The 25714-nt window shown below is 37.1% G+C and overlaps 5 protein-coding genes across 8 annotated transcripts in view; 3 read left to right on the forward strand and 2 right to left on the reverse strand.

Annotated features, from left to right (window-relative positions):
- Positions 1-1133: 1133 nt before the first annotated feature.
- On the forward strand, positions 1134-7584 carry LOC105140471 (probable sucrose-phosphate synthase 3). Its single transcript, XM_011047317.1, has 12 exons — positions 1134-2039; positions 2653-2885; positions 3347-3410; positions 3513-4211; positions 4523-4657; positions 4743-4874; positions 4970-5146; positions 5226-5279; positions 5368-5430; positions 5635-6588; positions 6688-6815; positions 7033-7584. The coding sequence occupies exons 1-12, from the start codon at positions 1752-1754 to the stop codon at positions 7313-7315; spliced, it is 3210 nt and encodes a 1069-aa protein (XP_011045619.1). The 5' UTR covers positions 1134-1751; the 3' UTR covers positions 7316-7584.
- Positions 7585-8612: 1028 nt separating this feature from the next.
- Positions 8613-14656, forward strand: LOC105140472 (probable methionine--tRNA ligase). The gene is made up of 17 exons (XM_011047319.1): positions 8613-9046; positions 9119-9263; positions 9377-9530; positions 9660-9815; positions 10177-10407; positions 10593-10736; positions 11099-11189; positions 11354-11460; positions 11556-11670; positions 12340-12458; positions 12539-12604; positions 12717-12845; positions 12942-13082; positions 13265-13385; positions 13567-13799; positions 13904-14005; positions 14216-14656. Exons 1-17 carry the CDS (start codon positions 8929-8931, stop codon positions 14444-14446), a joined length of 2403 nt encoding a protein of 800 aa, XP_011045621.1. The 5' UTR covers positions 8613-8928; the 3' UTR covers positions 14447-14656.
- Positions 14657-15543: 887 nt separating this feature from the next.
- LOC105140475 (alkaline ceramidase 3-like) lies at positions 15544-20145 on the forward strand. Of its 2 annotated transcripts, none has more exons than XM_011047326.1 (3): positions 15544-15681; positions 17336-17662; positions 19221-20145. In XM_011047326.1, exons 2-3 carry the CDS (start codon positions 17412-17414, stop codon positions 19732-19734), a joined length of 765 nt encoding a protein of 254 aa, XP_011045628.1. In that variant the 5' UTR covers positions 15544-15681; positions 17336-17411; the 3' UTR covers positions 19735-20145. The 2 variants fall into 2 exon arrangements, with proteins under 2 accessions (XP_011045628.1, XP_011045627.1); XM_011047325.1 differs by having other exon boundaries at positions 15545-15774.
- Positions 20146-20618: 473 nt separating this feature from the next.
- Positions 20619-22632, reverse strand: LOC105140474 (stress response NST1-like protein). Its single transcript, XM_011047324.1, has 2 exons — positions 22225-22632; positions 20619-20994 (listed from the first exon to the last, which is right to left on the reverse strand). Exons 1-2 carry the CDS (start codon positions 22609-22611, stop codon positions 20824-20826), a joined length of 558 nt encoding a protein of 185 aa, XP_011045626.1. The 5' UTR covers positions 22612-22632; the 3' UTR covers positions 20619-20823.
- A 430-nt stretch (positions 22633-23062) lies between these two features.
- The window catches only part of NOV (Histidine kinase-, DNA gyrase B-, and HSP90-like ATPase family protein), a 15450-nt gene continuing 12798 nt past the window's right edge, over positions 23063-25714 (reverse strand). For all 3 annotated transcript variants that reach the window (XM_011047320.1, XM_011047321.1, XM_011047322.1), the window contains 2 exons: positions 24770-25027; positions 23063-24506 (listed from right to left, as the gene is read on the reverse strand). In XM_011047320.1, coding sequence (XP_011045622.1) covers positions 23517-24506; positions 24770-25027 — 1248 coding nt within the window. In that variant the 3' untranslated portion in view covers positions 23063-23516. The remainder of the gene's footprint in view (positions 24507-24769; positions 25028-25714) is intronic.

Consider the following 25714-nt stretch of genomic DNA (forward strand, 5'->3'; position numbering starts at 1 on the left):
AGTTCATTTTGTCTCTATATGCTCTGTAATTTGTCAGAATGACTAGAGAGCGAGATTGACCATGCAAGTACAAATTCAGGTCAAATAACGACAAGGAACATATCATTGGGCACTAAATACGATGACATTTATTAATACAAGGTGGATGTCTTCCTCATGGTAATCTTGTTTTTCGTTATAATGCTTCCACCTGGAATCTCAGGATTGCTCAAAATTGTAACATTTTTTTTTTAATTTCTTGCTATTTTTTTAACCCATACTAAAAAAAAATCTTAAAATAGCACAAGTATAAAAATAAAATAAAAAATTACATATTTTAACAAGTTATGTTACTAAAATCACCATACTTATTTAAATTTATACCTTTTAAAGTAGGACAACCATAAAAAAGAAAATACCATATCATTTACATTAATATAAATAGTTTTTGAAATTATATTAGCAATTATTTTTAAAGATTTATTTTTTGAAAATATGTTAATTTTTTTGTTTTTAAAAATTTATTTTTGACATTAACATATTAAAAATATCTAAAATTATAAAACATAATTTAAAACAAAAAAATTAAATTTTTTTAAAATACTTTTAAAATACAAAAAATCCACAATTTCTCCTTAAAAATTTATAAAGACATGCAGAGTTTCGACCCTATCCATGACATTGCCCTTTGACGGATGCTATCAAGCAGATTGATAATGACATTGCAAACATTTATTGTCAACGAAGCCTGGCTGTAACTGTAGTTGTAGATATGCCTGTGGGCTGCCATGGGAAAGATCTCTGAGTTAACCTGTGATCTGACTAATGTATTTTGTATATTACATTTGCAAGGATAAATCTCTCGGATAGCTCAGAAGGTTAGTTTAATTTCTTAATTTTTTGTATCTGAAATCGAGGCCAGCACCAGAAAGAACTGATTTCCTGAATCCACATGGATAATATAGAGGACTTCCTCTTAAAATTGTATAATAAAAAAAATTAATTTTGATTGATTTATGATACAATTATGCCTCACAATAAATAGTAAAATGTTTTTTTATCTAATACCAGCGTATTAGAATTATTGAAAATTACCCAATTTAATATTTTTTAAAATAAAAAACAGAATAAACTAAAAAAAAAAAGAGTACAGGAAGCCAAGCTAAGCAGGAAACCTGTTATGGAAGGATGAAAAGGCAGTAAGCTCGCATTGGGAAGCGGACAACCTTGGGAAAGGAGACCTCCCAATCATCCTCTTACACAGGTGTGAAGCTTGCACATTCATCACTTCAACTATCCTTTGTACACGTGTCCTCTTTCCGACCCCACTCCACACAATCCTCCCTCTCCCTCCTTTCTCCCCTCCATTTTTCACCATCACGGACACACACAGTACAGTCCTACCCTTGCTACAAGCCCCCCTCCTCTCAAACAACGGATATCTGCATGACCCTTATTTTCTTGAATCAAGGAAACACTTGAGAGATATTCAAGAACCTTGAAAAGGCAACCCTTTTGTTAATTTCTTGGTGTATATTCAGTTTGATTTCTGCAAGTGAATTCGATATTGAAACCCTTTGCTTTCTTCTTGTTCTATCGAGTGCTGCTACTCTATCACAGACCAATGTGAAAGAGAAAAAAAAGAAGAAAAAAATAGAAAAGAAAACCCTTTTGTTATCATTACCAAGACATCATACTTCTGTAACTCCATTTGTCAGGATTGTGACAAGAGGTAAAAGAAAGAAGAAAAGTGGGGTTATTTCTGTGAAACAATGCCTGGAAACGAGTGGATAAATGGATACTTGGAAGCAATATTGAATAGTGGAGGAGGAGCAGGTGCAATTGAAGAACACAAGCCAGCACCAACTGTGAATTTAAGAGAAACAGGGCATTTTAATCCAACAAAGTATTTTGTTGAGGAGGTTGTTACAGGAGTTGATGAGACTGATTTACATAGAACATGGATAAAAGTTGTTGCCACTCGCAACACCAGGGAACGCAGTTCCAGGCTCGAAAACATGTGTTGGCGTATTTGGCACCTCACTCGCAAGAAGAAGCAGGTCACTCTCTTATACGTGTTTGGGTTGATTTACATAGAGAGATATGGAATTGTGCTTGTGTATTGTGTAATCGGGTCACTGTCAAGAAATCTTGGTTCTCGAAGAGCCCCTATAACTGGCTCAGTTGCCATTTTGTGTGTATCTTTTTTTTAGGTGTGTTGATCAAGAAGTTGATTAATAGAAATATAGCTGTAGCTTAAAATTATGAACATAACCAGTGTACTTGATCACGGGAGGACTGCATCAATGATGTGTGCTTATGCTTGTCATAGTGTGTGTTCTTGAATGGTTGACCATGTCCTGGCTGTCTTGATTGTTAAAAGCACAGCCATATTCCATATTTTGGTTCCCCTGCTTCATTCTATATAGTTTTCTTCTCTAATCAACCTGACATAACTGCATGCTACCATGTTTTTGATCTAATTCCTTGTGTGTGAATTTTTTGGAGGGGAATTCTAGTTTTTTGTCCTCTACGTATGGGATCATGTGGTCCTGTTCTGGTTCTTGAACTCAGCTGCCATGCTACCGAAACAAGTCTGAGAATAATGTCATTTAACTTTTTAATATGATAAATTTGTATCAAGACCAAATTTCATGTTTATGTTGTGAATAGTTGGAGTGGGAGGAACTACAGCGGTTGGCGAATCGGAGATGGGAAAGGGAACAAGGACGTCGGGATGCAACCGAAGACATGTCTGAGGATTTATCAGAAGGAGAGAAAGGAGATGGGTTGGGGGAGCTGGCACAAAGCGAGACGCCAAGGAAAAAGTTCCTGAGAAGCCTTTCCAACCCGGAAGTGTGGTCGGATGATAAGAAGGAAAAGAAACTCTATATTGTCCTTATCAGGTATGGTGCTTTCCAGCACGTTAGTCATGCCAGAGTCTATGAATTTGAGCTAAATAGCTATTCGAACATAGTATAGCAGCACACTATTCTATTTTTATGTTTTCATTTTAAATCTTCAATGCGAAGTAATTTTTCTCCTAGAGTGCAATGGGAGACAGATTTAGGGACGATTACTTCTGATGTCACTCCAAATCATTGCCCAGCTTGAAATGTCTTTTATCTTTCTGTTTAATGGTCTGCCAAGCTACAAGGGGGGATGGAGGAATGGGAATTCTTTACAAGGATTTGCTTGCATTTTTTTTGTGTTTTTCTTTAATTGTTTTTTACACGAAGAGTTGCTTGCTATTTTTCCGTTCATAAGTTTTCAAGTCTACATTCATGCTGAAAGGCCAATTAGACTCTATTTCTACATTTCTTTGACTATCCAATGTAGTTCATTAACGTGACATCTTTATGAGCAGTATACATGGTTTGGTCCGAGGAGAAAATATGGAGCTCGGTCGAGATTCTGACACTGGTGGACAGGTAAATGCTTCATTTTGATACAAATGAAGGATAATCTTCTAGTTGTTAACGTATCCTTTCTCCATTTCATCGTGTCTTACTCTTTTATAAGCAATTTATCAGGTCAAATATGTGGTGGAACTTGCTCGTGCACTTGCTAGAATGCCTGGAGTGTACAGGGTAGATCTTTTTACTCGCCAGATCTCCTCCCCTGAAGTTGATTGGAGCTACGGTGAACCAACAGAGATGCTAACTTCAGGCCCTGAAGATGATGATGGCAATGAGGTGGGAGAGAGCAGTGGGGCATATATTGTCAGGATTCCCTTTGGTCCATGCGATAAGTATCTCGGAAAAGAATTACTGTGGCCTTATATTCAAGAATTTGTAGATGGAGCTCTTAGTCACATTCTTAATATGTCAAAAGTTTTGGGTGAACAAATTGGAAGAGGCCAGCCTGTGTGGCCATATGTAATTCATGGCCATTATGCTGATGCAGGTGATTGCGCTGCTCTTTTATCAGGTGCTTTGAATGTTCCAATGGTTTTAACGGGACATTCGCTTGGGAGAAACAAGCTGGAACAGCTTCTTAAACAGGGGCGACAATCAAAGGAGGACATCAATTCAACATATAAAATAATGCGGAGGATAGAAGGAGAAGAGCTTTCACTTGATGCTGCAGAACTTGTAATCACGAGTACCAGACAAGAGATTGATGAGCAATGGGGACTTTATGATGGGTTTGATGTCAAGCTTGAGAAAGTTTTGCGTGCTCGTGCTAGACGTGGTGTCAATTGCCATGGCCGTTACATGCCAAGAATGGTGGTAAGGAAGTGTTTGTAGGTTTTTTTTTTTTTGACATTTTATTACTAACTGCTAAGCTCATGCCTTATCACCTGTCTATGAGTTGAGAGAAAATAGAAATATGGGAGGCAAGATTGAAATTGTACAAAATTGTACTTTGATATCTTTTACAGCTTTAAGGAATGTCAGTGTTATTTAGTTCCCTAGTTTTAACTCAGCTTTCAATCATTGTACTGGAAAAGCAAACAAATATAACTAAAAATGGTCTAAATTCACAACGAATGATTCATTTGGACCTCCCAAGAAAATACTGATGCAAAATCTCTTTTCAGGTTATTCCTCCAGGCATGGACTTCAGCAGTGTTGTGGTTCAAGAAGATGCTCCCGAGTTCGATGGGGAGCTTGCAACACTCATCAGCAGTACTGATGGTTCTTCCCCAAAAGCAATACCACCAATATGGTCTGAAGTGAGTGTCACCTTGTGTTTTCCTTCTTGTTTTACATGATCATGTATACAACTATTTCTGCCTCAAGGCTAACATCCTCTGACAGATCATGCGGTTCCTTACAAATCCCCATAAGCCGATGATTTTGGCCTTATCAAGGCCTGATCCAAAGAAGAATATTACAACTCTTTTGAAAGCCTTTGGAGAGTGCCGCCCATTAAGAGAGCTTGCCAATCTTGTAAGTCCTTGTATGTGGATTATTACTAGATACTCAATTTGTTTGTTTGATGACATGGGATGATAGCACTCGAGAACTAATATACTCTCATGCAGACACTGATTATGGGAAACAGGGATGATATAGAGGAGATGACTGGTGGAAATGCGAGTGTGCTCACGACAGTGTTGAAGATGATTGACAAGTATGATCTTTATGGGCTGGTCGCCTATCCGAAACATCACAAGCAAGCTGATGTTCCAGAAATATATCGGCTTGCTGCCAAAACAAAGGTTCATTGGCAATGTTTTCAAAATTACATCTGTGTGATTTTTTCATGATTAATTAGCTAAGAAATTGGATATATGTCAGGGGGTTTTCATAAATCCAGCATTGGTCGAGCCTTTTGGCCTTACCTTGATTGAGGTTGGTTTTGATTTCTTGTTTCTTTCATTACTTACCTTCCTTTACTTGTGGAAATGAAATTGATCAATTCATGTTTGAATTGATGCAGGCAGCAGCTCATGGGCTTCCAATGGTGGCTACTAAAAATGGCGGACCAGTTGACATCCATCGGGTAAAAAATGGCCTCCATCTGTTCCATGTTGACGGCCCAAAAACATAAAAAATTGACAAGAAGCAACTAGATGGGATTCTGTTTAGATATTTAAATTTCTCCTTTCCTCCTGTTTCCTATGTTGTTAAGAAGATGCAAATCATGCAATGGTAACTTGATTATAGAAAATGTACTTTTGTTTCTTATTTCCTGTTTTGGTTTTAGGCACTGAACAACGGTCTGCTTGTTGACCCTCATGATCAGCAAGCTATTGCTGAAGCACTGCTTAAGTTGGTGTCCGAAAAGAACTTATGGGCTCTCTGCAGGAAGAATGGCTTGAAGAATATACACCTGTTCTCATGGCCTGAACACTGCCGGACGTACTTGACCAGGGTAGCAGCCTGCCGGATGAGGCATCCACAATGGCAAACTGATACCCCAGAGGATGAGATAGCTGCTGAAGAGTCATCTCTCAATGATTCCCTCAAGGATGTGCAGGATATGTCCCTCAGGCTGTCAATTGATGGAGACAAACCCTCTCTGAATGGATCTCTTGACTATTCAGCTGTGTCTTCTGGGGACCCTGCACTGCAAGATCAAGTACAACGGGTCCTGAACAAGATAAAGAAACCAGAATCTGAGCCAGTAGTTTCTGAAGGTGCAAGGCATGAGGCTGTTGGAAGCAAATATCCCATGCTGAGGCGACGGCGCAGATTGATTGTTATAGCTCTTGACTGCTATGATAGCGAAGGATTTCCTGAAATGAAAATGATTCAGATTGTGCAAGATATAATTAAAGCTGTTCGGTCAGACTCACTATTTGCAAGAGTGACAGGGCTTGCTCTATCAACAGCTATGTCATTAACAGAAACAATAGAGTTCTTGACATCAGCAAGGATTCATGCAAATGAGTTTGACGCATTGATTTGTAACAGTGGGGGCGAAGTATATTACCCCGGTACTTGTACTCAAGTAGATGGAAAGCTTGTTCGAGATCCAGATTATGCAGCTCATATAGACTACCGTTGGGGCTGCGATGGCCTAAAGAAAACCATTTGGAAGTTGATGAATACAACTGAAGGTGGGAAACAATCTGAGGAGTCTTCCAACCCCATTGAGGAAGACAAAAAATCCAGGAATGCCCATTGCATAACATACCTTGTAAAGGACCGCAGTAAGGTGATGAAGATATTAATGCATCTGCTGGAAGTTCAAGAAGCAGTTTCTTATATTTTTTTCTTTCTATAGGCATATTTTCATACTAATTTGCCTTTTCAGGTGAAGAGAGTGGATGATTTGAGGCAGAAGCTTAGGATGCGAGGTCTCCGTTGTCATCTAATGTATTGTAGGAACTCAACAAGATTGCAAATTATTCCACACCTTGCATCACGCTCGCTAGCACTCAGGTACTATCATATATTCTAAACTCAGGAATGCATTAACAATCATTCTGATCCCTTCCTATATGCTGCAATTTTATGCACAACCAATCCTTCATCAGTCCCATGGACTGAATGCAGAACTGCTGCCATGCAGGCACCCTCATATGGACCTTATAGCACCGGGACATAATTTTTCAGTACGTTGAGAATATTGATTTCCATAACTCTCTGTGATTATTAGGTACCTTTTCGTTCGCTGGAGATTGAATGTTGCCAATATGTTTGTGATTCTTGGTGAAAATGGAGATACTGACTACGAGGAAATGATATCTGGTGCTCATAAGACTATAATATTGAAAGATGTGGTGACAAAGGGTTCTGAAGACTTGCTAAGAACCACAGACCTAAGAGATGACATTGTCCCTAAGGAGAGTCCCCTGATTGCTTATTTGAGTGGAAAAGCAACGGCTAGCGAGATCGCTGATGTTCTGAAGCAAGTGTCAAAAGCTTCTGCTGGGATGTGAGATAGCACTGTAATATTGGAGCAAAATTATCATTGTATTCCCTTAACCCTTCCCCTGTCTCAAGATTCAAACTCCTCCCTCCTGGAGCATTTTTCTAGTTTTGGTATTTAACACGAACGCAGCTAGATAATGACTCCTACCGTGGCTGAAATTCTCTCTTGTTATGTAGATAATTTGGTCTACATGGTCTAGACAGCTGGCCGGCAGGTATTATATTCCCGACAGGATTCCCAGGTACTGTATCAAAAAGCAAGAGGTGGGTTTTTTCTTAAGTGTCTTTTGAGCTATTTTTGTCCAAAAAACCACGATTTTTTTTTATTAAAAAAACAGGAAACAAATTTAAATCCCAACAACTTCTGTGGACAAGAACCTTGGATCATACGTGCAAGGCCACTGTCTTGGAATCAGCTACCCCTACAAAGCAAACTGCACTGAAACTTGGAACGTTTAAATTATTATATTACTCTAAAAGAAAAAAAGAAAGCGGTCCAATCCTCTTTGATCTAAGTGTAATCACAGTGGAAATGATAAAAGGAAATTCTTTCCTTTCACTCTCATATAAAGTGGTCTTCTTCTACAGTAATATATAAGGCTGTTGGGTTTACTTGTAAATATATTAAAATAATATATAGCTGTTGGATGTGGTGTTTCAAAAACATTTTTACTTGTAAATATATTAAAATAATATATATTTTTTATTTTTTAAAATTTATTTTTGATTTATTAATACACAAAAATAAAATGGTTTGTAATAATTTACTTTGTGTGAATGAAATCTGATGTAAATCTTTAAAATATCAGAAAAAACACAAACAATAATACATTAAAACCCTTCAAATAAGAATTCATAAAGAGTCATTTTTATGCAAAAGAATAATACAGTAAAGTTTTATCACATCTTACCATGTGAAATGTGAAATACTTTCGGATCTCTTTTTAGGCAAAACTCATTATTTGTAATTTTGTTAGTTCATTAAAAAAACATCTCTCTATTATCATTTTGGTTAGTTAAAACCTTTTATTTTTATTTTTTTAAGTTTAAGTATTATTAATTTCATAACTAATAAAAATTTATATAATTATAAATTTTAAAATTTTGAAGAATTAGTAAGATATGTATAAACTGTTTCAAACATCAATTTTAAATAAATAAATAATAGCAAAAGGTAAGCTGGTGTTGAATACCCAGTCCGTCAGCAATGCGACCGTGTCAGCTTCGTTTGTGTGCGCTCCAAGTCAGCACCTGATCAAGGCCCTATATGGGCCAGCAGCAGTCCGCGGACGGTTACAAACTTCTAATTTGCAAATCCAGAAGACCCAACCAAAAGCTTCCCCACCCCGCTTCCCATGGCACCTTTTTGGCAAGGACCCTTCTAAACTGTGTGTCGCGGGCGTTACATACCCGTTATTTCTTCAAAATGGAAGGTAAAATTTTAACTGACGCCACCCTATTGACGTTAGCTTACTCTTGCCGCAATCACCCGCCTGCCTATCTTTGATTCTGATTCTCCTGTGCTTTTAAGAACCCCAAATCGCCAACGCAGAATCCAATTTTCTCTCTCTCTAAAATCCTCACCAGCTGCTGCAGCAGCAGCAGCTAAGCTACTGTAACCATGGAAGATCTCAATCGGACGGCCCCGAAGCTACCTATCCCGGGAAAGCGAAACATACTGATAACCAGTGCTTTGCCTTATGTCAATAACGTCCCTCATCTCGGGAACATCATCGGCTGTGAGTCATTTTCATTTTAAGGAATTTATCTCATTTTTTTCTTCTGATCTTGGTGTCGTTTTGGTTGGTTAGGTGTGTTGAGTGCTGATGTTTTTGCTCGATACTGTCGTCTTCGAGGATATAACGCGATTTATATTTGTGGAACTGACGAGTATGGGACTGCGACTGAGACTAAAGCCATGGAGGAGAATTGCACTCCTAAACAAATTTGCGACAAGTAATTTCTTTCTTTTTTTAAAATTTTCCTTTTCTTTTAATTTGAACAAGTTATTTTTTCGTATTTGCTCAATTGTTGTTGTTGTGAATTTTAAATTGGTTTTGTGTTCATAGGTATCATGCAATTCATAGGGAGGTTTATAAATGGTTTAATATAAGTTTTGATGAATTTGGACGTACGTCGAGTCCGCAGCAAACGGAAATTTGTCAAGCAATTTTTAAGAAATTGTTAGAGAATAACTGGCTTTCGGAGAACTCAATGCAACAGGTATAGTCTCATGAGTAATGGCTTATTTCACTGTTTTGTTGTCTAGTTCAGTACCTTTTCTCTGTTTCAGCTCAATTTTGCTGTTTGGTGGTTCATTGATTGATGAGCTTAGCTGTTATCATGATACAGCTGTACTGTGATACATGCGAAAGATTCTTAGCTGATCGGCTTGTGGAAGGTAAGTGTCCAACAGAAGGATGTCATTATGATTCTGCACGAGGCGATCAGTGTGAAAATTGTGGAAAGCTTTTGAATCCTACAGAGTTAATAAATCCCAGGTGCAAGGTGTGAGATTGATCTCTCTCTTTTTTTAGTGAATTCGTTGTGTATAATTTCAGCTATATCTTAGTTTCTGGTTATTCTTGGTCACATGGTTGTATATTCATCTAGAGTTGGACTGAAATGAAATGCATAACGTAGTAAATAGGCTAAATGTCTAGAAGGCCATTTTACTGCCAAACTTATTTATTACACGACACTTGCTAGATATGGCCATGTTTTCCCTGGGTAATGTCCTAAATAAGAAGTCAGCGAATAAGTGATCATCGACAGTTGTGCCTCTTCCATACATATAGCAATAACATTGTAAGACCCTGCTGATTTCATTTTGTATTTACTTGTATATTCCATTCTGATATGTGAACAGCAATGTAAAAACATACCACGAATCCGTGATACAAATCACTTGTTTCTTGAGCTTCCTCTACTGAAGGATAAATTAGTACACTATATCGAGAGCACATCTGTAGCTGGGGGCTGGAGCCAAAATGCTATTCAAACAACAAATGCATGGCTTAAAGAAGGATTAAAACCACGATGCATTACCAGGGATCTGAAGTGGGGTGTTCCCGTCCCACTTGAAGAATTTAAGGACAAGGTTAGAAATCTTGTTTAGTATCATTTCCATTTTATCCTATTCAAAGCCTGTTAAAAAGATGTGATTTTTTTTTTTTTAAGAAAAACCATGCCGAATCTCCCTCTTCTGGTATTTCATCAAACTGATATACACATAACTGTTCCGTTAGGTTTTCATGTTGTAACTTCAGATTGTATTATTGGTAGGTGTTCTACGTTTGGTTTGATGCTCCTATTGGATATGTCTCCATTACTTCTTGCTACACTCCTGATTGGGAGAAGTGGTGGAAGAATCCTGAGAATGTTGAGCTGTATCAGTTTATGGGAAAAGACAATGTGCCATTCCACACTGTAAGTGTATTGTCCTTCAGAATTTTTGGCCAGCACATGGAAGTTATTATTATCTACATTTTTATGTTTTGATCTTGTGCAATTTTCTATTTGCATTATTTGTATAATGAGATTTCCTTTTTGCTTGAAATTTCCTGTGTCTGGGTGATTTTAGGGCAGATTTGATGTGATTGTTATATTTTCTTTCTTCTGTTTGGTTTTACTTGATGCCTGATGGGCTTTCCATTGTTTGTGCTTCGATGTTTCTTTTTTGGTTGCTATTCTATGTTGAGCTCCAAAATTGCTGTCCATATGCATGGTTTGCCTTGTGATAATGTTGTAAAGTTTCATTTCTTCGAATGTGTATGCATTTCTCTTTCCAGGTGATGTTTCCTTCTACGCTTCTTGGAACAGGTGAAAATTGGACTTTGATGAAGACTATAAGTGTAACTGAATACTTAAATTATGAAGCAGGTTTGTCAGTTGTGTTATTGACTTAATTTAGCCAATATGCAATGCTTGGTGAATTTTCATGCATTCAAATGATAACTGATAAGATAACCTTTTGCTTACTAAAGAGCTGCCTTTTTCTTTTGACCATTTTGAATTTTCTAATTTTATTTGGCTGGCTAATGTAGGAAAGTTTTCCAAGAGTAAAGGTGTAGGAGTGTTTGGTAATGATGCAAAGGATACAAATATTCCTGTAGAAGTTTGGAGATATTATTTGTTAACCAATAGGCCTGAGGTAATCCTCTTGTTGCTGACAATGCTTTCATTCTGCAGTTGAATATTTCATCATTCAACAGGAAAGTGCTAATTTGATGTGTCTGTGTTGATTAGGTGTCTGACACACTATTTACATGGTCTGATTTGCAAGCAAAAAGTAACAATGAGTTGCTGAATAATTTGGGCAACTTTATTAACCGAGTTCTGAGCTTTCTTGCTAAACCTCCAGGTAGATCAGCTGCGTGAAATTCTGTGTTAGGTTTCTTAGTCATTTGTTGTTCAGCTAAATTTGTTTCTTGACAAATACATCAGAATGACAATTTTTTTTGTTGGTGGGGGAGCTGAATTGTAGATTTCTATAGCCAATAGCAGGATATTTATTTGTTTGGTTTTAATTATAATTATTAGAATTCTTATCATTTGAGTTTTGATAGCCTTTCCCTCCCTTTCAATTTTGGTATGTTGCTATTATTTGAGCTTTGGTGGTGCTTGTGAAGTGGCATCTTTTTCTAAGAACCATCTCCTCACTATAATAGATATACTTGAAGCTTCATTCAGCAGCTGTGTGTTTCTCTTTCATTTTCTTTTGAAAATCTTTAGAAAGATGGATGGTTCTTGGAGTTTGTGGGCGGGCCAATTTATCCCTCTAATATTCTTGATACCCTTTTGGACCCCATTTGCTTTTCCTTGAAGCATGCAAGTCAAAACACTGTTGGGACATAGTGCACTGCATCACATTAGTCCCAAACCGATCCTCTAGGAACATTAAGGGTTGTAAATTCTTGCAGTGTTTTTTTTATTTTATCACTTTCCACTCTTTTTTATGCATTTTTTTGGGTGTAACAAAGCACCAGCATTGTATCCTCAGACCATAGTGACTGACTGTTTTGATCTACAGGTTCAGGATATGGTTCTGTTATCCCAGATGCTCCAGGTGCAGGCTCTCATCCCCTGACAAATAAATTGGCTGGAGAAGTTGGTAAATATGTGGAGCAATACCTGGAAGCCATGGAAAAGGTATCCATCAATCATTGTTTTGCAGGATGTGGTTGCATGTAACTGGCATCATTCTTACACCCCTGTTTATAATTTTCTAGGTTAAATTAAAGCAGGGATTGAAAACTGCAATGAGCATTTCTAGCGAGGGAAATGCATATCTGCAAGTAAGCCTGGAATATTTTTGATCGTTTGGATTCAAAAGTTTCATGAGTTGTGTGTTTTCTAATTTTTCTGTTCTTCAAGGTGGGAACTGATTTCTATTCCATTTCCCTGTAGGAAAGCCAATTCTGGAGGCTTTACAAGGAAGACCAACCTTCTTGTTCTATAGTTATAAAGACTTCTTTGGGTCTAGTATATCTTCTTGCATGTTTGTTAGAACCTTTCATGCCATCTTTCTCTGTTGAGGTATCTTGGCTACCTTATTCATCTATACTCAGCACTCATGTGAATGTCTTTTATTGTTTTTATGTGCTGAGACCTTTTTTTCAAATTGGATATAAGGTCTTCAAGCAGCTTAATATGCTCCCTGAACAAGCTTCACTATGTGATGAGAAAGGTGATATGGATAAGGCAAAAAGGCCTTGGGAGATCCTACCTGCTGGGCACAAGATTGGGACACCAGAGCCCTTGTTCAAGGAACTGGTATAATATGTTATGTCACATATGATTATGTGCATGTGTGTCTCTGGGTGTTGGTTTGAATTTGCAGGTGTTTGCATGTGTGTGTTTGTGCTTTGATGCTGATGGAGATGGTGGTGAAGATCAGCATAATTTTACCTTTTATTTGGGCCTTCAATAATTTAAGTAACTTCATTTTCATACAGAAAATAGAAGAAGTGGAGGACTACAGGAAGAAATTTGCTGGCAGTCAGGCTGACAGACTTGAGCGGGAAGAAGTTGAAAAGGCATCTAAGCTTGCTGAGGAACTGAAGAAAAAAGCTACAGGTTTTGATCTGCTTGCAGCCATTGTGCTCATCTGATTAGTTCTGATGGTGGCTAATTTGAACCAAGTCATTTATTGTGGTTGAAAAAAATACATGTTCTTATCAACCTGAGTGTTTGCACCTGCTTATGATCACTGTAGGGAAGTTTATTTCCGTATTATTTACCAAACTTAATGAAACAGTTGGTGGGAAGAAGCAGCTGGCCAAAAAACCTGCTGGTGAAGCCAAATCAAGGGGCGCTGTTGAACCAGAAATCTCCATCACAAGACTTGATATTCGTGTTGGCCTAATTAAGAAAGCTCAGAAGCATCCTGATGCTGATTCCCTGTATGTGGAAGAAATCGACTTGGGTGAAGGAGATTGTAGAACGGTTGTAAGTGGACTTGTCAAGTATATACCTCTTGAGGAGATGCAAGTATGAATCTCTGCCACCATAGCTCTTAATAATAGGATGCTTTTTTATGTTTAGAAAATGCCACTCAGTATACTAGTTTGTTGATTATTGTGATCATTTGGCAGAATCGGAAGGTCTGCATCCTTTGCAACCTAAAGCCTGCAAATATGAGGGGCATCAAGTCAGAGGCTATGGTTCTTGCTGCTTCCAGTAGTGACCACACCAAGGTAAGCAAACCGATCACTACCTTTCGAATTGTCATTGCGTCATGTATATACTTTCCTGAGGTCACACTTCCAAGTATGAAATCATTCTAACCTTCATAATGGACTTGTAATACAAACTATTAACCTTTGACCAAAAGCGGCACACGGATCTAACTGTTTAAATGCTTTTTAATTGCTGGTCTAATTTTACCATTTCCGGTGGTCTGGTAGGTCGAATTGGTTGATCCACCCCAATCTGCCGTTGTTGGAGAGAGAGTGACATTCCCAGGGTTTGAAGGTGAACCTGACGATGTCCTAAACCCTAAGAAGAAAGTCTGGGAGGCACTACAGGTGGATCTGCAAACTAACAGTGACCTGGTAGCATGCTACAAAGATATTCCACTAACCACATCTGCTGGTGTGTGCAAGGTTGCAACCATTGGCAATGGTTCCATTAGGTAGATAGGTCTACTCTAAAATTTAAGGACCCATGCTTAACCGCTTATTTACTCGATAAATAATCATTTCTATGTAAAAAGGGGTCTCCTCTACATGGACTTTTGTCAAAAAGTTGGGAAGGAAATTTGTATCTCCACGGAAATTCTTTTCCCACTGGATGCAAAAATTTGGATATTTGTTTGCAAATAAATAAAGGGTTGCCCTAGTGTGCGTGCCATTGTGTTAGCTTTTGAATTAAGGGTTTAAACTTTAGAGTCAATATTTAAAGATAATTTTTTCAATTTCTTTAAATATATAAGGTTTCTCGACTAATTTGAAGATACCTCTTTACCTTTCTATAGAAGAAAATATTATATGATTTTATATCCCATATTAGCACACAGTTTAGCCTCCAAATTATGGAGTTATTAACATGACAACATGGGATAGGATCATGTATCAAGATGTGTTTGAGATCGTGATAGATCGAGATGGAAATTAAGTAAGATATGTTGGAGATTGTGTTAGATTGAGATTAAGATTGTATTAAAATAATATTTTTTTAAAAAAATTAGTTTTTAAATAATATTTCACAATATAACAAAATATTTTTAATAAAAAATTAAAATATTTTTTAATAAAAAATTAAAATAACAAGAATTTACCAAATAGATTGACGTGATTTGACCAGAATTTACCAAATAGATTGACGTGATTTGGTGATTGCTTAGAGTAATAAATTAAACTCTTAAACACAGAGGCACCGCCAACAAAACATTTCTAGCAAAGCATGGATAGATTTCCGATTAATAAATAGGGTGTGAATGTAAAAGCATGCTCCTACTCGTAGAGAACTCTTGGCTCCCCCTAACGGTATAATTTTTTAAATAAAAATTGAAGTACAAAATGAGTTTCCAACAGCAGTCCACGCTGCAATTGTCTCCCAATCCACGGCAAAAGAAATAGGGAAACTACAACTTTTTCTTGGTTTAGATTCTTTATAATAATATAATAAAATGAGGCACGTATACAACACGCGACTTCCAAATAAGATCAACTCACTAGAACCGAAAAAAGGAAGCGTGGTAAAGTTTCTCTACCAAAACAATCCCAACCGCTCAACCTCATCCAACGAATCCTTTGCCTTACAAGTGTTGTCCAAACACTCGTTTCTAAAATATAACCTTTTCCTCCACGCGCTCAGCACAGTCGCTATGAAAAGCCCTAAACCGCTCCCGAATCGGCATCGGGCAGCACTGGTCCGTTTTGCTTTAGCCCCGTGTTGTTTGTTGTTATTATTATTATTCGAAGAAGAAAGAAAGAACTGTAGAATAGATCTGATTTTTACGAAGGTTATTATTATATTTTTACTCCACTTATTATGAGTTTCCCTCTTCCCTTAGCAATGTAGCAGAAGAATAACCAAATTTGGATATAGTTTTTTTTTTTTAATTATTTCAATGTGTTTAGGTTTTTTTTTGAAGGCTGAGAGAATTATAGAAAATAAGTAAATAGTGTGGATCGAGTAGTACAATGCATAATTTAGTGATTCGGATTTCTTTTTATGTTATGATTCGGACAGAATTGTAAGTACATTGATTTCTGTTTTGTTAAGGGCTTTTTGTTCATTGTACATTATTGATTCGGCTTGGCTTACGGTAGGACGTGTTTTCTCCATTGAATGAACACCATGCATAGTGTATTGCCTTTGAATAATTAGTTGTTTATATATGTATGTATGTATGTATGTATACATATGGTAGTGAATAATTAAGAAAAAAACTAAGGAGATGAATGCTATGAAGATTAGACTTTAATGCCTCTGTTTTAGTTGTTATTATGTCATGATAGTGTTTACCGAATCCATCAACAGATAAGTAACTTTGTTTTCGAAGCTTTTGCAAATCTGGTAACATCTCCCTTTTTGTTGTGTTACGACTGTTTCATTGCACAGTTTGTGATTTTGTATACGAAAATTTCTTTTCTTGTTTATAGAGAATTGCATTGCTGTAATATCTTGAAGCAATAAAAGTAACTTTGAGAAGCACAATGGTAGTCAGTGTGGTTGTACTTCAAACCATTGATACCTTTTTATGCTTTACTTATTTGAAATTCTGGACTTGTTTTTAGTGGATTTGAATTTCTTCTGTTTAATTCTAATTTAGGAAGAGTTACCATGTATTATGAGATCACACTTGGATTTTGACATATTGGAAACCTTGAAACATAGGAAAACAGATGGATCCTTATCCTGAAAATTTTCATTCCTTTTCGTGAATGCAACCTTTGCCCCGAGTTGCTAGTTTCAACCATGTTTGATTGGTAAATAGCTCATTTGGTGTCCTGTACTTTGTAAGTTTACCAAACTTTAGTACCTTTTTTTTTTCTGGGATTGTCTTGGTTATGAATGCTTTAAAGTTGCCTCCATAGTTTGCAAATTGTTGTGAGATGTTCTATATTTAATTCTTTTCCATATATTTGTATTACTGTTGCCATGCCCATCAATTTTACAAAGAATTTAATATGCAAACTACCTTGGAACTTTTATCTTCATAAATTGATTAAAGATCCACGTAATTATTCCTATTTTGTCTAGTTGTAGTGTATGGATTCAGTATCAGTATCGCTTAATAGGATGCTTTCTAGTTCTGGTATTACTAACTGCATTGGCTATAGATGCTGATCCCTATTTTTGTAGGCCATTAAAATGAAAAGAAATAGGTTTTAGGCTTGAGAGACCAAGGAAACTTACAATTATGTATTTATGGTAAACTGAGAGAAGAGAGGGCACCTCATGAGTAGGGGGTTATTAGGGACGAGATCTCTTTATTTTTTTCAGTGTTTTCTTCCTCTTCTTTTTTGTTTTTCATTCCAAGGTTCATTGTCTCATCTAGTTATAACAAAATAATGCAGGTTATGATCTCTTCAATATTCTAGCAGAAAGTCCATCAGTTGAGTTATCTTACACTTTGTGCATATACATAGAAGAATGGCTGAAGCAATATCAAGCTTTTGGGGACCTGTAACATCTGCCGAGTGGTGTGAAAAAAATTATGTCTATTCATCTTATATTGCTGAATTTTTCAACACCGTATCAAATATCCCAGGCATTCTCTTGGCACTCATCGGCCTTATAAATGCTTTAAGACAACGGTTTGAGAAGAGGTTTAGCGTACTTCACATATCTAATATGATACTTGCCATTGGAAGTATGCTATACCATGCCACTCTGCAACGCGTGTAAGTACACTTGTGTATTCTCCTATCTTGTTCATCATTTTCTTCTAAAAAACTTTCACTAATTTCTTGGATGGTTAGCAGCTCCTATACGTTTCCCTTGAAACTAATTGGTGTGTGGTTTGAATTATGTCTTGTTTTAGCTGGATTATATTCATAAAAACCTCTGGCTTTGAATTTATGGCATACAATACTGTAAGATGTTAGACTGTTTCTTGACAAAAAATTGTTCTAGGTGTTTATGTCTCTGCATAAGTTGATTTTAAGTTCCCATTTAATCTTTCTAACCTTTTGGGCCTTTTAAAGAGAACATATACAATCCTCTGCCTTTGGACTACTGTTGAAGGAGTGCATGTGTAAAAGGGCCCTTGAGCTTTCCTATCCCAAGCAAAAGAACAAGAAGGATCAATCAATTAAAGCCCGTTGACTTTTACCCTTAAAGTTCTCGATCTATTGTTTTCATCAAGGGTTATCATATTATATATTGAACTTTTTGCCCCTTCATTTAATAGTCTTCATTTCTTTTTTAACTATGTAAAGGAACTAGCACATATACTTTGAGGCGGTTTGTGGAATGGAATTCAGATGAAAAGTTGGCTCTTCTAAGTACTTTCAAAGAATTAGAACTCCAATTAACTGGATTTTTCTAGGTCGATGTGGGCCAACAGCTAGAAGTTGTAGTTAGGCCCTAACTTAGTGCTTCCCAATCTGCTGTCTTTTTCCTTGTGTGAATGCCCTATTAGTTGATTGTCAAAAGCGCCCTAACTTAGTGCTTCCCAATCTGCTTTCTTTTTTCTTGTGTGAATGCCCTATTAGTTGATTGTCAAAAGCGAAAATAGAATGGAAAAAAATACTTATCTAACCTGCCTCTTATTCAATCCCTATACTTGCTGGCTGTATGGAAGTGCTTGACCAACAAATGACATGATTTGGGCATAATAAAGGGGAGCAAGTTACTTGGTATTTGAAATGGTTTTATAATCGAGAGACATGGAAGAGTTGTTATTTAGTATGTCAATGAGCGGGACATTGTATTGGATGTCTGATGTGATTTGCTGGAATTTAATAGCTGTCATTCTTCAGATTGCTGGTAGATTTGATGAGGTGCTGGTAGTAATGATTTAAAGAAGTGTTTCAATGCCATATCTTATTGCTGGATGATAGGGTTTTATTTTCTGTAAAATTTATGCATGTTGTCATATCTTATTTTATTCACTTAATTGGCATTTGCAAATGAATGCCCCAGGATTGCAAAAGCGTTGAAGTTCCTAATTTTTCCCGCATCCTCTTAGAAACAAATTACACGTTATTTGACAATTGGTTCGTTGAATCTAGTGTACATCTATTTTCCTTATTTCAAAGCTTTAAGAGTAGGGTCTGGTAATATAGACTTCTAGTATGTGTTCCCCTATTGAAAATGCTGGGACTTGGGACCTGTATTTTGGTGTGTCGGAATTCATTCCCAAATCATGTGAACTTGCATGACATTGTGTTGGATGTTTTGTTTGGCGGTTTATTCATCATGTTGATTAAGTTGTTAGTATTCTTAATTTATCTTCAGGCAGCAGCAAGGTGATGAAACACCCATGGTTTGGGAAATGCTTTTGTATTTCTACATCCTCTACTCACCAGATTGGCACTACCGAAGTGTGATGCCCACCTTCTTGTTCCTTTATGGAGCTGCATTTGCGATTTTCCATGCACTGGTCCGTTTTGAAATTGGTTTCAAGGTACATTATGTGATTCTTTGCCTTCTCTGTGTTCCCCGGATGTACAAGTACTACATCTACACAAAAGATGCATCTGCAAAGCGGCTTGCAAAATTATATTTGGCTACCATTTTCATGGGAAGTCTTTGTTGGCTTTTTGATCGCCTATTCTGCAACAACATTTCTCAGTGGTACTTCAACCCCGAGGGACATGCTTTATGGCATGTCTTGATGGGGTTCAATTCATATTTTGCAAACACATTCCTGATGTTTTGGCGTGCTCAGCAGTTGGGTTGGAATCCAAAAGTTGCCCACTTCATGGGTTTTTTCCCATATGTGAAAATTCAAAAGCCAAAGACCCAGTGACAGGCGCTGCAAAGCAAACGGCGTCTTTCCTTTCCACCTCGTTTGGAGGCAGATATATGGTTTTGGAAGATAACAACCCTTAGCAACACAATTCTTTTCTCCTTCAATTTTCTAAATGGTTGTAAATGATAGTTGAATATCTTGACATCATTAGTTGGATTTTGCCATCTTGGTTAATTTAAATTGTATAATTAGTGGGGTTTTGCTCTGAAAATTTTTTGCTTGGAGGGTTCTCTAATTTTCTCGCATGTCAAAGTTCTTTCTTTTAGCCTAAAAATGTAAATTGGCTAATTTGTTATCCTTTAATCCTAGTCATCAAACACTGATTATGAGAAGCTTTTGGAAAGCTGTCATTCGTACACGTTTCTTCTTTTTTTCTTGGCGTACACCATACACTAGAGGTTTGTTGAATTGAGTCCATATTCCTTGTGTTCCTTTAATGTATTCTGGAGAAAGTTTTCGTTTTCATTCAGTAAAATATGTTTTCTATTTTCTAGAAAAATATTAAAGAAACTGGAAAACTCTCTAAAAGTAAAGGAGCAGGTTAATTTGCAGGAGCAAGGGGACGATGCAGCCATGGATGAATGTCACATATAATATAATGCTAATTAGATAGTTAGTTCGTTAAGAAGAGATGAGAATGGTCTCCAAATCTGAACCTGGAAAACCACTTCACGAAGAGGTCCCAAGTTCAAATTTGACACGCGACCTTCCTCCGCCTCACTTTCAATGCAGGTTTAGGATCCCTGCTCCCCTCCAATTACAGATTCTTGTGACTATCATCTTGGCAAAGAAGAAATGGAAGTAATCCATGCGTGAAACCAGTGGCTATAGTTATTGAACTTCTATAACAGTAGAAGGGATACTGATTCAAAGTGGTTTTGTAAATGGGAGTGGTGAACTATATTTCTACTTTTCAGAGCGAGCGGCATTGCTAAAGATGACAGACTACCTTCGATTGCAATATGACCGAGCTACATCAATAAGGAAGTTCCAAGTTCCGCTCGAGTTATTTCTTGGTCAAATTTAAGTTCCAAACTCATTTATCCAGAAGCAGCAAACAGATGCAAAATTTGAAAACATGAGGAATCAAATTTGTGTGCCATCAACCATGACTTCCAGTATCTTCTTCTCCAGTTCACGGCCATCAATCCAGTTTGAACTTTGTCGGTGTAAGAGTTCATGCTTCACTTTCTTCTTCTCTTCCTGCCTCTTTTCTTTCATCCTCCAATTCTCAAGCTTCTCTGCTCTTTCTTTCAACTGCATGGAACAGATCAATCACATCAGTAATGCATTGAAAGGCAGCTTGTTGATATAAACCTTTGACACTATCCACATGGTATTTAAGAACTATATGTGCTTAAAAAAAAAATTCATTCACATGCAAACACAACTATAGATGGGCACAAGCTGAAAAACTCAGAACTTACACGTGCACACAGACTGCTGCAAACCACCCTCTAAATTTGCAGCAAATTAACTGAACTCCATAGATAAGAAAATAAATAAATAAATAAAAACCATCTAAGTTTCTTCGAACTCCTGTTGTCAGTATACATTCTAACTTTCTAACTGGTGTCCCAACATACAAGAACAACGTATGAACAAACACACACCCAAGTTAACCAGCATAACCATCAAGGAGCAAGGTACTGCAACACCCCTCCCTTCAGCCTCCACAGATTGATAGTGTCATTGAATTGAAAGCCAATGCAATTCATGCAACCTTCGTAGTTTACAAAAACTTAACTTCAAAGATCAGACAACATTGTACAATTACTTAATAGTATAGTAGCATAAAAAATGAATATCCGAGGAATGAATATCTGGTTTTATGGAATCTTTAAGTAGAATGTGTAAGACATTCGGGAATGAATATCTGGTTTTATGGAATCTTTACAATTCCAAAAATGCACTCTATCACCACAAATCTGCATACGTGTGTATAGCTAAAAGCATCTCCACCGTTCCACAGCCAATTTGATCAAAGTCCTTAAACTGGCTTGCATAGTTCTAGCTTGTAAACGTACTAACTAGACTATCTCCTGTTTACCATCACTAATACTGCTTTTGATGCCATTAAACCATTTAAAGCATACAGCTTAAGACCATCATAAAAACACATTTTGTCTGAAAAACCAACATTGCTCAAACCTCTGAAACCCTAATCAACAATAACAATTAAAAAATAGACACAGAAAGATTAGGTTTTCCTTAAGATGACATCAAATGCTCCACATTTGCTACCAATAACGTGAAAAAAACCAATAAAACCCCAACCAAACAATCTTAATCAAAACAATTTTTTGATTCAATTCCTTTCCCAACCCATCAATAAAAAGAATCCATTATTTCTTTTACAGATGCAATCGATAGTTAAACATCAAAATACACAGTTTCCATTTTTTTCGAAAGGGCATTCCGAGAATCTATTATTTACTTAAATCTTCGAAAAAATCAATAATAAAAAATTAAAAACACGAATAGTACCAGAAGCTTTCGAAACTCCTCTTGTTCAATCTTCCTCTCTTCAGCTCTGACTTTAGCAGCTTCAGCTTTCAATTTCTTCCTCTCTTCATTAGCAACTCGAATAGCTTCTTTTCTAGCCTCTTCTTTCCTTTGTTTCTCTATACGCAAAGCTTCGACTTCCACTATATATTCCTTTCTCAATACTTTCACTTGCTTTGCATATTCTCTTCTTAATCTAGCTAGTTTTGCCTCTGCTTCTTTTGGGGTTTTTGGTGTCTCCCAGCTTCCAATAAAGGAGTCTGGTTCTAAAAATTTGTGGGTATTTTGATGGTTGTTTTTTGGTGTGGCGTTTGTGCAGAACAAACGACGGGTCGAGCGGAGCACGGAGCGAGACGCGGCGGTGGCCATTTCTGTGAGAGGGAGAGCGAGAGTTGGGGTTTCAGAAATTTTAGAGAGGAAAGATTGAAGGGTGTTTGATAAATGGGCTGGGCTTGAGATTAGGCCATGTACACATAAGTAGAGAGTGCTCGGCCTAAAACAAAAACACTAGCTAGTAAAGAATCCAATTGGAGGTTTTGAAGTTGAAACTTTTGTATCATGTGTAATGATAATGTCTATTATAAACCCAGCTTGGACCAAGTCTTGAGTTACAGGTGGGGATAGTTTAAAAAATAATCATCACTGAACCTTTTAAAATTTAAATAAATGTCCGCGTGATAATTTGAGTAATAAAATTCCCTAAAAAAAAAAAAAAAGAGCCGAGAGAATTTGACACACCACAGCATTCACGGTACTACTGTAAAATGAGGTTAACGATGATCAACAGATGACCTATAAAGTGGAAATGTGACCCCGACTGTTCACTTGGAATTCATAATAATATCATTCACTAATATTACTGTTGAATCACTGGCACGGTACAAAATCTGTACAGCCTTGTTGCTCGACAGATGAAACTCGTAACGAGTACAGGGAACACTGCTGATGTCAAAAAGAAAACTATCTGTATAAGTCATCTCTACTGTGGTGAATACAACAATTTCCAGCTTTAGGTTTCAGCTTGGAAAACCAATAACCCTTCCCCAAATTATTGTTCCTCTGGCAATAGATTCTACTATTCAATTATTTTCTTTGGCAATGACAAAACTACAGAAACAACGCATTGGTTCTATTGAAGGTAGTATTTTTTGTATCCCAATTCCCAGCTATCTCAAAAAAACTTTGCAGACAAGCCTCAATCATCCGCTATCCCGAAATTTGTATCCTAGACAACGGATCAGAAATCATGTCAATTTGGTGTTCAATGGCACTAATCAAGTCAGCAGAGAAACATCCTCCCACGTTTCAGAGACAGTGGGCATCAGAACAACCAATCGGAGCTTCCCTGATTGGCATTGTCTTGCGGGATTTCTGAATGTTGTGACCCTAGCTTTATTATTACCTAGAAGTACATGAAGAATGCTAAAACATTCACCCTTTTCAACTGCAAAGTGCCACTCTCTAAATGATATTTCAAACCAGTTCTTCATAGCGGATCTTGTTGCTTTAACTTCAATATACTCTTTACTACTTCCCACTTCTATAACCATGTCATAGGGTAACCCAGTCTCATTATCCTGATTAACCCACTTCACGACCTGACCAAATTTTTTAGTCAAATGGTTGAAAGCAACTTGCTCACCTTCTCTCCCAGTAGCCATTGCTTGTATTGCATTAGCTGTCCCAGGACGAAGCTGATCTGTCCTGAATATTTTAGATGGACCCAATTCAGGACCATTGAACTTAACAGTCTGGGTGTCCACATTTTCAGACTCTGGCAACTCATCTGCTTTGTTTTCAACTGTGAAATCCGCATTGTTCTTAGCTGGAACTACACTAACTGCTTCTGTGACAATCTCCTCATCATTTATGCTACATCGGCTGCTCTGAAAATCTGGTGCAGTTTTCCAGTCTGCAGGTGGCCAATATGAACTGACACTGGCTTTCAACTTCAAGTTTGAGGGTTTCTGTTCGTTTATTGATGTTGGAGAAACATCTATTTGAAGTGATTCCTCATTTGTTGTCAAAGACTGAGTGGGGGAGAGTAACCACAAAGATTCTTCGTCGGGAAGCTTTGACACCTTCTGGCTGTTCACAATGAAGAATTCTGTTTGCTCCTCTGTGGAGCCAGATTCAGCCATGGTTGTAATCATATGAAGGAAGTTTGCCAAGTGCAATTCTGGAGTACCATCAAAGAATAAACGAGAAAGCTCCAAAAATAAAGCGTGTGTATCAGATTCCAACCTTGTGTACAAAGTATTACCCTGAAAAATTATAATTGAAAGGGTAAGGTCATAATAATTTTTTCCATTTCCAAAATCATTAAAGGGTAAGGGTCATTTAATGCGCAGAGGTCTTGTATATCCTCAAGATCTTGCATTTCAAAATTAACAACAAAGTTCCAATGAACTTTGGTAACTTGTCCAATCCTAATTTCACATGATTCTTGCCAGCAGTTTATCAGCACTAGTCAGCTGCACATAAATGAGAGAAATGAAATAAGTAGAATAAGCAATATCATCCATACCTCCAGGAGACAGCTACATTGTTCTTGCCTCTTAGAAGCAAGGCGACATTTTTTTATGGCATAGTGGTAGGATAACTTTTCAACAGCAATAACCTGCAGTTGCTTTAGATTATTGAATCCAGACTGCTTGAGTTTAGAGTATTTATCAGGGTGTGTGCTATATATGTAGCGCTGAGCATATGGAAGAGCCCAGTTAATCAATGAAGCTTTGAAGCTAGAGTCTGCTGGACCATCATATATTGCCTTACGAGTTACAACCTGCATGGAGAAAAATGATGAAGACTTCCCCAAGTGGTTATTTATACAAGGGATTTTAGACTGGAACAATCCTGCAGCCCTGCCTTCGGTTTCACACAGAACAAGAAATGCTTTCCCTCGAAACCAAAAAAAAAAAAAAAAAACTGTATTTTCAAAATCAGTTCCATTAGTGACAAAAGGAAACCAGCAATTACATCTTATAATGATCAAATGAGTATAAACGGCACATCAATGAAAGAATGTCAATCAGAATGCTTAACTGTTATTCAAACCACTTGAGATACAGTTCAAGTAGAAATTATTTATGCTTTCATAAGTTGGTGTATAATGTATAGTGTATAGCACGCTATCTGAAAAATAAGTAGGTGGATACCTCGTTAAGACAACCATTATATGCATACATGGTGTTTGAAGAAATGGCAAAACTTGAAATAAAACATTCTGAGCAATCACATAGAAATTGGTGATTACGGAGAGAATCCTAACATGACATGCAAAATCATTGGTAAGTTAGAATTTTATAATTAATTGATTTCATGAACATTTTGCAGTACTCTTTTGGTGAGTGAACATGTTCATTTAACTGGCATAACTTAGGTGCAAGTTTACAAGTTTCCATCAAAGATTGTGAAAATAATTCAACTGACAAGGCAGAGGCAGGCAGGGAAAGGGTGCTTAACCCTTAGA

Source organism: Populus euphratica, unplaced genomic scaffold, assembly GCF_000495115.2.
Source record: "Populus euphratica unplaced genomic scaffold, PopEup_1.0 scaffold274.1, whole genome shotgun sequence".
In the NCBI taxonomy this organism is placed as follows: domain Eukaryota; kingdom Viridiplantae; phylum Streptophyta; class Magnoliopsida; order Malpighiales; family Salicaceae; genus Populus; species Populus euphratica.

What these genes read in the sequence shown, in the direction of transcription:
- LOC105140471 (XM_011047317.1), top strand. Translation starts at nt 1,752, where the DNA reads ATGCCTGGAAACGAGTGGATAAATGGATACTTGGAAGCAATATTGAAT. An exon ending in TACCACCAATATGGTCTGAA is followed by an intron (nt 4,658 to 4,742) that starts GTGAGTGTCACC and finishes ATCCTCTGACAG; the next exon opens with ATCATGCGGTTCCTTACAAA. An exon ending in GGCTTGCTGCCAAAACAAAG is followed by an intron (nt 5,147 to 5,225) that starts GTTCATTGGCAA and finishes GATATATGTCAG; the next exon opens with GGGGTTTTCATAAATCCAGC.
- LOC105140472 (XM_011047319.1), top strand. Translation starts at nt 8,929, where the DNA reads ATGGAAGATCTCAATCGGACGGCCCCGAAGCTACCTATCCCGGGAAAG. An exon ending in TCTCGGGAACATCATCGGCT is followed by an intron (nt 9,047 to 9,118) that starts GTGAGTCATTTT and finishes TTGGTTGGTTAG; the next exon opens with GTGTGTTGAGTGCTGATGTT. An exon ending in TGCCATCTTTCTCTGTTGAG is followed by an intron (nt 12,846 to 12,941) that starts GTATCTTGGCTA and finishes ATTGGATATAAG; the next exon opens with GTCTTCAAGCAGCTTAATAT.
- LOC105140475 (XM_011047326.1), top strand. Translation starts at nt 17,412, where the DNA reads ATGGCTGAAGCAATATCAAGCTTTTGGGGACCTGTAACATCTGCCGAG. An exon ending in CATGCCACTCTGCAACGCGT is followed by an intron (nt 17,663 to 19,220) that starts GTAAGTACACTT and finishes ATTTATCTTCAG; the next exon opens with GCAGCAGCAAGGTGATGAAA.
- LOC105140474 (XM_011047324.1), bottom strand. Translation starts at nt 22,611, where the DNA reads ATGGCCACCGCCGCGTCTCGCTCCGTGCTCCGCTCGACCCGTCGTTTG. An exon ending in AGGAGTTTCGAAAGCTTCTG is followed by an intron (nt 20,995 to 22,224) that starts GTACTATTCGTG and finishes TGTTCCATGCAG; the next exon opens with TTGAAAGAAAGAGCAGAGAA.